At 39.5% G+C, this 14,207-nt stretch overlaps 3 protein-coding genes across 3 annotated transcripts; all 3 read left to right on the top strand.

The window, feature by feature from the left end:
* The first annotated feature begins 1,103 nt into the window (after positions 1-1,103).
* Positions 1,104-8,296, top strand: LOC133731583 (villin-1). The gene is made up of 23 exons (XM_062158955.1): positions 1,104-1,274; positions 1,367-1,458; positions 1,809-1,908; positions 2,074-2,142; positions 2,340-2,576; positions 2,817-2,994; positions 3,071-3,203; positions 3,363-3,528; positions 3,705-3,855; positions 3,973-4,061; positions 4,150-4,305; positions 4,553-4,621; positions 4,740-4,808; positions 4,929-5,066; positions 5,253-5,381; positions 5,581-5,728; positions 5,876-5,886; positions 6,097-6,237; positions 6,567-6,692; positions 6,851-6,913; positions 7,093-7,333; positions 7,534-7,709; positions 7,796-8,296. The coding sequence occupies exons 2-23, from the start codon at positions 1,403-1,405 to the stop codon at positions 7,907-7,909; spliced, it is 2,760 nt and encodes a 919-aa protein (XP_062014939.1). The 5' UTR covers positions 1,104-1,274; positions 1,367-1,402; the 3' UTR covers positions 7,910-8,296.
* Positions 8,297-8,973: 677 nt separating this feature from the next.
* LOC133731584 (non-specific phospholipase C1) lies at positions 8,974-12,195 on the top strand. The gene is made up of 3 exons (XM_062158956.1): positions 8,974-10,281; positions 11,419-11,595; positions 11,737-12,195. Exons 1-3 carry the CDS (start codon positions 9,186-9,188, stop codon positions 12,057-12,059), a joined length of 1,596 nt encoding a protein of 531 aa, XP_062014940.1. The 5' UTR covers positions 8,974-9,185; the 3' UTR covers positions 12,060-12,195.
* Positions 12,196-12,402: 207 nt separating this feature from the next.
* Positions 12,403-14,189, top strand: LOC133731585 (ammonium transporter 1 member 3-like). The gene has a single exon (XM_062158957.1). The coding sequence runs from the start codon at positions 12,672-12,674 to the stop codon at positions 14,070-14,072; it is 1,401 nt and encodes a 466-aa protein (XP_062014941.1). The 5' UTR covers positions 12,403-12,671; the 3' UTR covers positions 14,073-14,189.
* Positions 14,190-14,207: the final 18 nt, after the last annotated feature.

Raw genomic sequence — 14,207 nt, 5'->3', positions numbered from 1 at the left:
CGTCTATACAAAATACTCAACTGCAACCTACATGAGGAGGAGCCTAAATAAAGCAACCCAAGTATGGTGAAGAAAAACCTTTGAAAACTAGTAAATCCATAAAATCCATAAAGCAATGCGTATTTTCGTAGACAATACGTCTGGGGAAACATGTCAAAGATTTTGGAATTGGAGGGTATGAATTTGAAATTGATAAATAATTGTCTGGGGATTCTTTTGTAGACAATCTTGTTTTACTCGGTCAAGCAATGCGTATTCTAAGACAAGAAGAAAAATTAAAGAAACAATAAGTTGATTCTTTCTCATTCAGCATTATTATTTATCTTTGTGTGTTCCCCCTTAAGACTAATTTTGGTTGATCATTAGCTTTCTGAAAGACTATCTTGTTAATGACATTCCTACTAACAATAATGAAAGCATGCAGTTAGTGCATCACACCCAAACATTTTCCCTTTACCATCACGCAAGTAAATAATGCACAAACACAATTATAGATTTTTAATTACCATTTTCAAATGCAAAATCGAAACCTGATTGACAATTATATATGTCAATTACAAAAGAAGTTTCATTCGACGCAAATTGTAGCAAATAAGTAAGCATAACTTTTCAATATGAGGAATGATTTTAGTACTCTTTGACTAGATTAATTCCAGCACAATTTCTCAGATTCACATATGTTGGGCGGCTGGCCGGCTGCCACCATCCAGAGCACAGTTTCTATAAAAGAAAAAATGTCTTTTTCTTTTTTTGAATAATTAAAAACATTACAAAGAAGATCCTCTAGGGATTTTAGGCTACATAGTAACAGAATTGTTTCAACTTACTAACAGCCAATATATCAATTTCAAGCTGTGATCTTCAACAGTGGCCACCCTAACAAGTAACAACTATGAAGTTGAACTGTACCAAGAGCGGGAAACGCCGTCCAGACCACGCCCTCCTTTTTCAATCATCTTTTGTTTGTCTAACTTTGAAGCAATGGGCCCATGACATTAGCTGGCTACTAAAGCCAAGCACCGCATTTCTTTTTTCCTCTTTCCCTTTTATGAACAGAATGATGGCTTTACCAAACTCCTATGGACTAGTTAGTAGTAGTACACTTTCTTTATTCATTTTCCAACTTCTTTATTACATCGTCATTCTTAAAGGGTCAAAAGGATTAGGAATATACCACTACTGGGGTCTTCTGGGTTATGCTTCTTATCTGCAGATAGAATCAAACAGAACCCCATTTCTCTGATTCCTCCATAACTGCACAAAAAGGACTTAAGGTATGTGAGCTTTACTCACTCAATCTGCTTGACTGCTTTTCTTTACTTTTTATTTCCAGAAATTGATCAGATTTCATTGAATTGTTATAAAGGAGAATTCTTGTGGACTGTGAAGTACATGAAACACAATGTCTATCTATGCTAAAGATACAGATCCAGCATTCCAGGCTGCAGGAGCAAAGCTGTATCCTTTCAATGATTTTATTTCAGTGTCGCAATATAATCAACATCTCAACAAATTTCAATTTTTTTTTTCTTTTGTGTCAATGAAAAACTTAGATTGCAACTTATAACTAGATGGGGCAAGCTAGTGCCTCTGGAAAGATTTGCTCAACTTGTGAAAAGTTGGGAGCTTTTCTGATACTCAATATGAACCGTTTGTCATCATTCAGCAAAAGATAACTGGGAAATTTGAGATTCATTTTTTGGTCTACAATTGTTTTTGAATACTATTCATCAGTGTTCTATCTTTCTTGATGTCTCGTACATCCGGTGTTCAAATTCATTGCTGTTTCCTTATCCTTTATATGGTAGTGGCTTGGAAATTTGGTGTGTTGAGAACCAAAAATTGGTTTCTGTCCCGACACCTTCACATGGGAGATTCTATTCTGGGAGTGCATATCTAGTCCTGAGTGTAAGTTTATGGAAAAATCTACTGATTTCATTGCAATATCGTTGTTGTTTTTGTAGTAATACAGTGCGAACAAGTTTGACTAACTATTACCTGACAGTAATTATGTCTTCTGATATATACGATACTTCAAAAATTGAAATTTGGTAATATGTAATTTCATGACAGACATTTCTGCCAAAAAGTGGCCTTCCTCAGCATGACATACACTATTGGACTGGAAAGAATGCAAATAAGGTGTTCACTTTTCACCCTATCTTCTATTTTAGTTTGTAGCTAATTGTCATGCAAAATATTTTGTTACACATGACTTCTAGCAGCACAAACAATCTGGTGCAAGATCATTAGTAGAGCTAAAGCCTCTGAATCTCTAGGCAATTGTAAATTTAATCTCTTTTAGCATCAAAACTCAAGAGGGAATACCATATTGACAGGTGGACTCAGCATTGGCATCAGATAAAGCACTCGAACTAGATGCAGCCCTTGGGTCCTGCACTGTGCAGTATATGGAAATTCAAGGCCGGGAAACTCAAAAGTTTTTGTCATATTTCAAACCCTGTATTATACCCATTGAAGGAGTATATGCATCACAGCAAGACCACATAAAAAGAGAAACATATAAAGTCACCTTGTTAGCTTGCAAAGGAGACCATGTTGTTCATGTTAAAGAAGTAAGCCAGGCTTGAAATGAGTTGCTCACGTATTTATGTTCTGGATCCTATTATTAGTCTAATATGATATATAAACTTAACACAACTTTTATTTCAATTTCTACAAAAGCTATCAACTGTTGAGTTTCCAATACATTGAGATCATTGTATTTGTTGCTATTTTCTTACTAAATGCCTGTTACTAATTCTATTACTATCCCTGGCTAACTATTTGATCTGTATGGTCTGCATGTTCATCAGGTGCCTTTTTCTCGTTCATCGTTGAACCACAATGATGTATTCATACTTGATACTGCCTCAAAAATTTTCCTCTTTAGTGGGTGCAACTCTAGCATACAAGAAAGAGCAAAAGCTTTGGAGGTTGTCCAGTACATCAACGAGAATAAACATTGTGGAAACTGTGAGGTGGCAACTGTAGGTTCGAAATCTTCTAACCTCTCTCTCTTTCATTTAAGGAAACCTTACAGCAATTACTAATTGTTAAAGTGCTGCAGAGGATGGAAAATTGGTTGGCGATCCTGATGTGGGTGAATTCTGGAGCTTATTTGGTGGTTATGCTCCCATTCCCCAGGATTCACCTTCTCCTGTTCAGAAACAATCTGAAGCACCCTTTGTGAAACTTTCATGGTGAGCATGACTAATTTTGGAAACACCTTTAAGTTCTTCAGCTTTTCTCTTTCTCAGCACGCTTGTTCAAGTGAATGAGATTGAGGATGATAATGACTCATAATTTCTTTTCCCTCCTTTTTTTTTTTTTTTTTTTTTTTGATGTTCTTCTATTTACAGGATAATGACTCAGGGTAAATTAGGTCCATGCCAAACTGATTCATTAAGTAAAGAAATGCTTGAGACGAACAAATGCTATATGCTGGACTGTGATTCAGAAATTTTTGTTTGGATGGGAAGGCATACCTCAGTTACAGAAAGGAAAACATCAATCTCAGCCACAGAAGTAAGAATCACTTTTCTCCCACTGAGTGACTAGTAAAGAAAATATTCTGCTAAAAACTTCAGTGGTATGATTACTTAGGAATACATTACTTACATAAATGGAAAGCTTATAACTGAATCTCATGACATAGCCATGGGCATTGTTTTTTAAGCAACGATTGCATTACCCTTTTACAGGGATTCCTCAGAAACCAAGGCAGGTCAGCTGGTACTCATGTGACTTCCATAACTGAAGGGTTAGAAACTGCCAAGTTTAGGTCATATTTTGATAATTGGCCTCAAACAGTGGAGCTCAAGCTGTATGAAGAAGGTCGAGATAAAGTAGCAGGTTTAATTCCTTGACCAAATCCCAACTTTGTAACATGACATAGCAGTATAAGCACTAATGCTGTAGTCATAGCATTACATGTGTCAATATAATTTTATAACATGTACTTCCTTCCAGCAATGTTCAAGCACCAAGGTTATGAAGTGAAAGAGCTTCCTGATGAAGAAGATATCCAGCCATTTATAGATTGCAGAGGCACATTGAAAGTAGCTCCTTATCTGAAAATGTTATACTCATTTAAACTGTGTGTTAAGCTTGTGTTCCTTTATGCTAATGCAATCTATAACATTTCAGGTTTGGTGGGTAGATGGTGATAGACTGTCCCTTGTTCCAGCCTCAGAACAAAGAAAGCTTTTCAGTGGGGATTGCTACATTCTGCAATATACATATCTTGGCAATGAAAGGGATGAGAATCTATTTTATGCATGGCTTGGTGGTGGGAGTGTAATGGTGAGTTGGTAACCATGACTGTTATGACTGGTATAGGTTGTTGTAGCTTTGTGAGATTTATTCATAGTTCTATTCATGACTTCCTGGAGGGAAAAGAAGAAAATGAAAGACCATATAAATCACTACTTTACCTGGGAAAAGTTGTTTAAGTTCCGAGTTACTATGTATCTGAAGCAACTATCCAGCTTTTGGTAGCCTTTAGTGAACTTCAATTTTCTTCTTTAATTGTTATTTGTTTTGCATGCAGGAGGATAGAAGAGATACTATCTGTCATATGAATGCCATAGTTGAGTCAAGCAGGGGGAATCCTGTTGTGGTAAGTTCTGTTAAGATAGCTTGTTTAATACACAGTTTCCATGTTCATATAGTTGATTGAATTCTTCATTTAACTGCATCACTCATGCCAATTAGATTTCCCTGACTTATGTTTTCAGGCTCAGATTAAGGAGAACAAGGAACCATCTCAATTTTTTTCAATTTTACAGACATTAATTGTTTTTAAGGTTTACACCTCTCTATTTTTTTATTTTATTTTTCTTTTCCTAATCCAATATTGGTTTTGTTTCAAATTAATCTAATGTTGATAGTCTCTCATCTTCTGATATTGTTTGCTTTTCTTTTAGGGAGGTAGGAGTCAAAGATACAAGAAGTTTGTGGCAGAAAAGGGTATTGCAGATGAAACTTATGATGAAAGCAAGACAGCTCTTTTTCGTATTCAAGGGACGAGTCCTAACAACATGCAGGCCATCCAAGTTGATACAGTAAGCCTTTAATCTCTCTTGAGAGTTTATCTTATAATGAAAATTTCTGTAATTCCATTTTGTTTTAGCTTTTTACTAATGTACAATAGCTTCTAGTCAATGAAATTGTGTCTCTTGACTTCTGATCCTCCAGTATCTGAATTACATATGCCTGTATGATTTGAGTATAAAGTGGTACTGTTTCAGGTTTCGGGCTCTTTGAACTCTTCCTATTGTTACATCCTGCAAACTGGTACATCTGTTATCACTTGGATTGGGAATCTCTCGTCGAGCAGAGATCATGATCTTCTTGACAGAATGCTGGAGCTAATAAATGTGACTATTTCTTGAACTTTTACTCTATACCATAATCTCTTTCTATTGAAAATACTAAATATGGCATTTGCAGAAAATCAGTCTAAAAAAACAAAAATGAGAGGAATTAGTATTGCATGAAATATCTCAGTACTGCTCTCTTACTTAGACTTCACTCATAATCATAATGAAGTATTTATTTTCGCTTGGTGCCGATTAGCCAACATTGCAAGCCATATCAGTCAGGGAAGGGAGTGAATCTGATGTTTTCTGGAGTACACTTGGTGAAAAGGCAGAGTATGCAAGAGGAAAAGAAATAAAAGGATACATAGATGATCCACATTTGTTTATGTTGAGCGGAACTGAAGGTAACAAAAATTTCTAGTCTTCAAAATTTTTCTCTCGGAAGATAATGCAGCTTTTCCAAGTCATCATGCATGGTTTTACATGGCTGTATAATTCTGTCTACTGATGGGTTTGCTTCTTTTGCATCTTGATTGGAATTTCCCATTCAGGTGATTTCAAGGTACAGTTTTACCTACATTTGTGTAAGCATGCAGCTCAGTTGTTTTGCAAAATGACTAGTATATTTGCTGTACCTTGTTGTCGATATTTCCATCTAATGGTTTCGGCTATGCATTTGTTCATTAATATAATATATCAAATTCTATGGATGATTTGTCTTGTTTAGACTTGTTTGAACTTTACTTGATCTGAATCAATTTGAATATCTCAGGTGCAAGAGATATACAATTTCACACAGGATGATTTAAATACTGAAGACGTGTTAGTCCTCAACTGCCACATAGAGATATATGTCTGGATTGGAAGCCACTCAAATATTAAGTCAAAGCAACAAGCCCTTACTCTTGGCCTGGTAAGTACATTACACCTGAACTTCTCACTTCTTTGATTGACTGTTTCACAGATACTATAAGGATAACAATCTGTCACGTTTGTGATTCCAGTGACCTAAAGGCTTATAATCTATTACTGCATATTAATTTATCATTCAATCTCTGTGGTCTCATATTCACAATTATATTGTCGCTTTGCTGCACCTAGAAAAATTAATATCTGATCTTTCCAAAGAAACAGTACTGCCGTAATTCGATGCTAGTTCTGTAAATATATAAGTGCCATTCATACTTGATCGTGTTAAACTTTATATGTATTCTTATTTTCCTATAACTGTACGTCTGGCAGAAATTTCTTGAGACCGATGTACTTGTGGAAGGGCTATCTTTGGAAACTCCTATATATGTTGTTAGTGAAGGGCATGAACCACCATTTTTCACTCGTTTCTTTGAATGGGATCCCTCAAAATCAAATGTAAGATCACACCCCTACAAGGACATTTCATTATATATGTTAAAGATTCTCCATAGCATTGAAATTTCGTTGTTATTGATTAAATGAAGATAAAAATCAGGAACTTATGAGTTAAACATTTCTATTTCATCTGATCCACTAAACTTCTGTCTTTGTAGATGCATGGCAACTCATTTGAGCGGAAACTTGCGATTCTGAAAGGAAAACCACAACAGTTAGAAGTAAGTGACTTCACAATGTTCCTACAAATCTTTTGTATGACTTCGTTTGACTTTCATTTGTGTTATAATCTCTCTGCCAGTGTATTTTGTTTCTTACCCATTCCTAAATCATCTCTCATACAATATCTTCTGCACGTTATTGTACACAATACTCATGGGTCTTTGGTTGAATTACTCAGGCACCAATAAGAAACTCATGGAAAGCTTTATCCAGGGAGACGACCCCGGATAGTTTGAGAAGCAAGTCCATGAGTTCCAATGGCCGGAGAAGAAGTTTTTCTCCTGCACCTGGTGTTCCATTTCCAATCATAAAGTCCAGCTCAACTCCAATTGCTGGTGTTTCATTTCCAATCATAAAGTCCAGCTCAACTCCAATTGTCCGGAAACTCTTTAGAGGATCCTCTCTGAATGGTAGTCCTGGTAATAAAGCATCCCACAGTACCTATACCTATACTATTATTTGCAGTCAAACTTTTTTTTCATTTGTGTTGCAAAATTATGGGCGGAACATCTTTAATCATTGAACCTTTTTTCAGAAGTAACACTAAATGTCTTGAAACTTTCATTTCTTGTTTTTCAAGTACCTACCTCATTATTACATCTTCAATTTCTTTTGGCAGATGGGTCATTCGCATCTGCAGGTTCCCCAGAATCGGAGGAAAAGTTATCTAAAAATGCGGGTAACATTCAGGCTGATGGAACTGAGGATGACATAAATCTGTTAGTATATCCATACGAACGACTAACTGTCAATTCTAAAGACCCGGAAACCAGCATAGACATAACCAAAAGAGAGGTAACCGTTTCCAGATTCCATACACTTAAGGCATTCTATCTCAATTTAGTAAGCAATCACTAATCAGCTTCTCCTGGTGGATTTAGGCATATCTATCTGAAGAAGAGTTCAAAGTGAAATTTGGCATGACTAAACGAGACTTCTACAAGCTTCCCAAGTGGAAACAAAACAAGCAGAAGATGGCGCTTCATCTTTTCTAAGAGAAGCTAGCTCCATACCTCAACCAGATGCAATTTTATTTACTGAGATCCTCTGTGATAGAACCACAGGGAACATTACAAGCCAAATGTGTGTGATAATTGTTGAATCTTGTACACGCTATCCAATCCATGTCTAAATTTGTTGTCTTCGTAACCAAGTCATCATTGTGTCAAAACAACTAGGTATGCTTGATGTACTGATCCTCTATTTTGGGGCTTTCCCGTGGATCTTAGAATCAAGTGACTTCCAAAAAAGGAACAGAAGAAGTCAGAAGTTGGTATCTTTGTTCACCAAGGATGCAAGTGATGAGTTCATACTCCATTAATTTGTATAATTCAGGCGGATAGTAGCAAAATATTTATACATGATTTTTGGTTTTGGTGCAAGGTGACTTGATATGATTTCGGTAAGGGTGACACAAGATTATCATCATCATCGAAAATTTTGGACTTGGCTCGAGGATTACGTATCAAACAGGAGAATTAGACTTTAAAGGTACTTGTAGTAAAAGCTCATCCAATCACTTTTTTAAGCCAACGATTATAATCTACCTATCACCTTCAACCTTAAAGAACAAACTTTTAACTAGTGCAGGCTTGATGACTCAACTGAAAACAACAAACCTTTCCTCCCCTGGATACAAATGAAACGTCCTTCCAGTTACTTACTGAATTGTTTTTAATAGGAACTGAGTATGACAGCATAATATAATGAAAAAGTAAAATTCTACTGGAACATTAACATATCTGTCCATTAATAATAATTAAAACTGGTCTATCAATCAATACTTAAAATCAATTTTACAAAGACACCATTTTGAAGAGTCTTTTATTTTATGTTAAGTCTACTCCAATGACCTTTAGTAGTGTTCATCCAGCCAAAAACCTATGGATCCATTAATGCCACGTATGAATTTTGGGAGTAGTTCATTCTCCACTTTACGGCTTTGCGTGCTTTTCCAATCTTTATTAATAAAGAACCAAAAAAAAAAAAAAAGAGTAAAGAAAAACCTTTGAAACCTCTCTCCATCAATCTTGAATTCGGCCCTCCTCAAAAAAAAAAAAAAAAAAAAAAAAATCTTGAATTCGGCCGTTGAAAGAAGAAACCAAATCGCTACTCAACAAACGAAGCCTCCATCTCAGAAAGGCGTTATCTTTGATTCTCCCAAAGCATATACTCCTATACCATTTCCAACCTCTACAACTCTTTGTTCCTCATCTTCACCACCACTCAAAGCTTTTGGCTTTTTCTCTCTCTCTCTCTGGGTCACCGGACATGGCTTTCCGGCGACCTTCTTTCACCTCGGCTCTCTTCCTCTGCGTCCTGCTACTGTCCACCCATTCTTCTATTGCGCGCAAAACCCACAAAATCCGAGGACCCATCAAAACCGTCGTCGTTTTGGTCATGGAAAACCGCTCCTTTGACCATATCCTCGGCTGGCTCAAGTCGACCCGACCCGAAATCGACGGTTTAACCGGCAAAGAATCGAACCGGCTCTCCGTTTCCAACCCGAATTCCCCGAAAGTCCACGTCTCCAGCGACGCCGGCTTCATCGACTCCGATCCCGGCCACTCGTTCCAGGCGATCCGGGAACAGATATTCGGATCCCACCGGAGCTCCGGCAACCCGGCCCTGATGAACGGGTTCGCCCAGCAGGCCGAGTCCATGTCCCCGGGCATGGCCGCCACCGTCATGAGCGGCTTCAAACCGGAGGTCCTCCCCGCCTACACCGAGTTAGCCAACGAGTTCGCCGTCTTCGACCGGTGGTTCGCTTCCGTCCCGGCGTCGACCCAGCCGAACCGGTTCTACGTCCACTCCGCCACGTCACACGGCGCCACCAGCAACGTCCGGAAGGACCTAATCCACGGGTTCCCTCAGCGAACCATCTTCGACTCCCTGGACGAAAATGACCTCAGCTTCGGGATTTATTACCAGAACATCCCCGCCTCCCTGTTCTTCAAGAGCCTCAGGAAGCTGAAGCACGTGACCAAGTTCCACAGCTACGCCTTGAAGTTCAAGCTCCACGCCAAGCTCGGGAAGCTGCCCAACTACGCCGTCATCGAGCAGCGGTACTTCGACGTTAAGGAGATGCCGGCCAATGACGACCACCCGTCGCATGACGTGGCGAGAGGGCAGAGGTTCGTGAAGGAGGTGTACGAGACTCTGAGGAAGAGCCCGCAGTGGAAAGAAATGGCATTGCTGATTACTTATGATGAGCACGGTGGGTTTTACGACCATGTGCCTACGCCTATTTCGGGTGTTCCTAGTCCTGATGGGATTACCGGGCCTGACCCGTTTTACTTCCGGTTTGACCGGTTGGGGGTTCGGGTGCCTACCATTCTTGTCTCCCCCTGGATCGAAAAGGGTACCGGTGAGTTTCTCTTACTTGGTTTGTTCATTAAGTCTGTGGTCCAAGATGATGTGGATTATTCATTATGAGTCAAAGTGGTTTCGGATTTGATACTCTTGCCTATATGGATTTTAAGTCCTTGGTTGTTGTGCTTTGTTTACTATGTCATATTTCATTGTTTTGCTTTGTTTGTTTGTAGTTTTGAACTTTGATATCTGAAGTGATTTAAGTTTTGTCCTTAGTTAGAGGAAAATAGTTGAGTTAGGTTCGTATTTGGTAGCCTTTGGGGGTTGGTAGCGGTAGGGTATCAACTTTTGCGTCTTGAGTGAATTTTGCAATAGTATTTTCACTTGGCTTCTAGAGTTGGAGTTGATCTCTTTATGATATCTTGGGGAAACTGTGAGCTTTCTGTGCTGACTATACACCTAATAGTTTTCGCAACTGAGATTTGAGCTGTAGCAGTATAATGTTATGTGATGTCAATTTGGGTTCACATCACTTTTATTCATGGTTGTGTCTGTTTGAGTATTAAGAAATGTTTTCAATGTCCTGTTCATGGGAAGGGAGTCTTGGAGTCGTTATGGATTTGTAAGTTGTTACTGGGAAAGATTCTGTATCCCTTGTATAACAAGTTGTGAAGAGGGTTTTTGGTGTCTGCACTCTGTACAAGTCCTTGATGTTCAGGGTTCAATACAAAGCCTTTAAAGGGAAATTTTTACGTGATGCATTTAGCAAGCAGGGATTCGGTTGATGTGTATTTGAAACGGGGTTTTATGCATTTTAAATCAGTGAAAACCTCAACTGGTGGCCAAGCTAATGTTTACCTTGATATCATTCCCTGCCCTCATATAGTGTCCATAATCTCTTTCTGAGTGTTTTGGTTCAGACCTCACAACTGTACATGAACGAAGGTGTTGTATTATGTCTACACTATATGAATCTGTATATCTGCCCCTTTCTTCAATTAGAACTATACTGTGTGAAGTTCTATACCCTCTTTTTTGTGCCTTCTGAATGCTCATCATGTATATACTATATAGTATAAGCAATCAATTTCAGTGATTAATTTTTCATACTTACACTGTGTGACCCTAAAGGTATTATTAGGCCAAGTTTGGCTGTGTGGTTTATTGATTGACTTTTTACATTTTGTTGTAGTGATCCATGAGCCAACAGGGCCAACACCACATTCCCAGTTTGAGCATTCTTCTATTCCCGCAACTGTAAAGAAGCTTTTCAATTTAAAATCCAACTTCCTGACAAAGAGAGATGCATGGGCTGGTACTTTTGAGAATTACTTTTACCTCCGTGACACTCCTCGTGATGATTGTCCAGGTTTGCATTAAACCCTCTGATTATTTCGTTTGGATGATACGCCCCTTGCATTTTGCAAAGAGATGCATTTTATCATTGGACGAATGTTTTTTCTTTTCTTGCAATGTCATCCACTGTTAATGCTCCGGATCATTGTTACAGAAACTCTTCCAGAGGTGACGAAATCACTGAGGCCAGGGGGACCTAAAGAAGACATAAGCCTCTCAGAGTTTCAGGTTGAACTGATCCAACTTGCATCCCAGCTCAACGGTGATCATGTACTCAACACTTACCCCTATATCGGCGAAAGAATGAACGTGCGCGAAGCCAACAGTTATGCAGAGGATGCTGTCAAGAGGTTCCTGGAAGCTGGAAGAGCTGCTCTTAAAGCCGGAGCCAACGAGTCTGCAATTGTTATGATGAGACCATCTCTCACTAGCCGAGTTAAAATGCAAGATCATGGTTCGTACCTAGAATCCCAATGATTACCTTTCAAAGTTAGCTACTGTAATTAGGAGTAATCACTACATCTGTATAGAACCTAGTTATTGACTGTATGACAATGTTGAGCCTTCCACTACTATTATGGTTTATCAAGCTAGCCGGTTATATGGTACACAATCTTGAATGCTTTGTGTTGTCTATGGCACGTTATTGGTGGGTTATTAAATTATATTAAGAAACGTAATGTCATATAATTGCAGCAAATGGTATTAATGTATTCGGTGTTGACCCACCTTCCATAATATATGGTAGGTATAGAAGCAGAACTACAAGACCAATGGCAAAATCTTCTTCTCATCTTTCAAAATAAAAAAAAGGCTCATGGACAATATTTGATACCTGCACGGCTGCACTAACAAATAGGCCCTACTACGGAAATCAATCCCCCCCCCCCAACTCAAACCGATTATTGACAGCCAAGTTGGGGACCTATCAACAATTCATGCATACATAAAGCGACCCACAAATATGTATCTACCCTTCAAACTTGAAGTCTCATTGACACACAAATATCACAGGCTAGCTTATATGGTCCTTCTATCTTCAGACACTTCTCTTCACTTCATCATCACCCACCATTTCTAATCTAATTCATGGCGGCAACATGGGAAGAAAGCGTGACGAGCTCCATCAACACCATCTATCTCCTCTTCTCTGCCTACCTCGTCTTCGTCATGCAACTCGGGTTTGCCATGCTTTGCGCTGGTTCTGTTCGAGCCAAGAATGCCATGAACATAATGCTCACTAATGTTGTTGATGCCGTGGTAGGCAGCCTCTCTTTCTATCTATTTGGCTTTGCTTTCGCATTCGGAGAAGGCTCCAATTCCAATCCTTTCATTGGTACCAATTTCTTTGCTCTCAAGGACATTCCCAGCAGCTCAACTTATGACTACGACTTCTTCCTTTTCCAATGGGCATTTGCCATAGCTGTTGCTGGTATAACAAGTGGTTCCATAGCTGAGAGAACCCAATTTAGTGCGTACCTCATCTTCTCTTGCTTTCTCTCTGGGTTTGTGTACCCTGTGGTGGTTCACTGGGTTTGGTCATCAAGTGGTTGGCTCAATCCTAGTTCGACTAGTCTCTTGCTGTTTGGTTCTGGTTCTATCGACTTTGCTGGAAGTGGTGTGGTTCATTTGGTAGGTGGGATTGCTGGGTTTTGGGGCTCTTTCATAGAAGGCCCAAGAGTGGGCCGGTTCGATGCGTTCGGGAAGGCCATACAAATCCGAGGCCACAATGCGACCCTTGTGGTGCTCGGAACATTTCTGTTGTGGTTTGGATGGTTTGGGTTTAATCCGGGCTCTTTTGATAAGATTCTCGTGGCTTATCCGGACACAACCGATCAAGGGAATTGGACTGCAGTGGGCCGAACGGCAGTTGTTACGACATTAGCCGGGTCCACTGCCGGAATCATAACCCTCTTCGGCCGGCGGTTACTAGTGGGGCATTGGGATGCACTAGATGTTTGCAATGGAGTTCTTGGTGGGTTTGTTGCGATAACTTCCGGATGTGCGGTGGTCGAGCCATGGGCCGCAGTCGTTTGTGGATTCTTCGCCGCGTGGGTCTTAATTGGGCTGAATATCTTGGCCCTCAAGCTTCAATTTGACGACCCGCTAGAGGCAACCCAATTACACGGTGGGTGTGGCGCTTGGGGTCTGATATTTACAGGGTTGTTTGCAAAGGAGGAGTTTGTAGTCCAAGCCTTCGATTCGGGTGTGGTAGGTACATCACGGCCTTATGGACTGTTAATGGGTGGGGGTTGGGGTCTGCTCGGAGCCCAAGTGGTTGAGGCTTTGGCGATTGTTGGCTGGGTTAGCTTGACAATGGGTCCGCTATTTTACATCCTTCACAAGCTTAAAGTTCTGAGGATCTCTGTTGATGAGGAAATTGCAGGTCTTGATGTCTCTAGCCATGGAGGACAGGCCTACGTTCATACAGATGAGAACCAGCCTAGGTTTTATGCAGATTATGTTCGAATGCAAAATAATCAGTCTTGATCCAACAGTCATCAGGCAAGAACAGAGCTCTTTTCAAAAAACAGTACAAAGTTCCCAAAATATGTAAATTTGATTCATCCTTCTTAATTTCAATGCAATATTTGCATTTTCAAGTTATCATGACTAGCACGACGC

This window comes from Rosa rugosa, chromosome 2 (assembly GCF_958449725.1).
Source record: "Rosa rugosa chromosome 2, drRosRugo1.1, whole genome shotgun sequence".
NCBI lineage: Eukaryota > Viridiplantae > Streptophyta > Magnoliopsida > Rosales > Rosaceae > Rosa > Rosa rugosa.
The sequence above is the reverse complement of the archived record's forward strand: the minus strand, read 5'-3'. Positions and strand labels throughout refer to the sequence as shown.

Bases quoted from the DNA above. Each gene is read 5' to 3' on its own strand.
- LOC133731585 (XM_062158957.1), top strand. From the start codon at position 12,672: ATGGCGGCAACATGGGAAGAAAGCGTGACGAGCTCCATCAACACCATC.
- LOC133731583 (XM_062158955.1), top strand. From the start codon at position 1,403: ATGTCTATCTATGCTAAAGATACAGATCCAGCATTCCAGGCTGCAGGA. The intron at 3,856-3,972 runs GTTTAATTCCTT...ACTTCCTTCCAG, and splicing joins AGGTCGAGATAAAGTAGCAG to CAATGTTCAAGCACCAAGGT. The intron at 6,693-6,850 runs GTAAGATCACAC...CTGTCTTTGTAG, and splicing joins GGGATCCCTCAAAATCAAAT to ATGCATGGCAACTCATTTGA.
- LOC133731584 (XM_062158956.1), top strand. From the start codon at position 9,186: ATGGCTTTCCGGCGACCTTCTTTCACCTCGGCTCTCTTCCTCTGCGTC. The intron at 10,282-11,418 runs GTGAGTTTCTCT...ATTTTGTTGTAG, and splicing joins CTGGATCGAAAAGGGTACCG to TGATCCATGAGCCAACAGGG. The intron at 11,596-11,736 runs GTTTGCATTAAA...TCATTGTTACAG, and splicing joins TCCTCGTGATGATTGTCCAG to AAACTCTTCCAGAGGTGACG.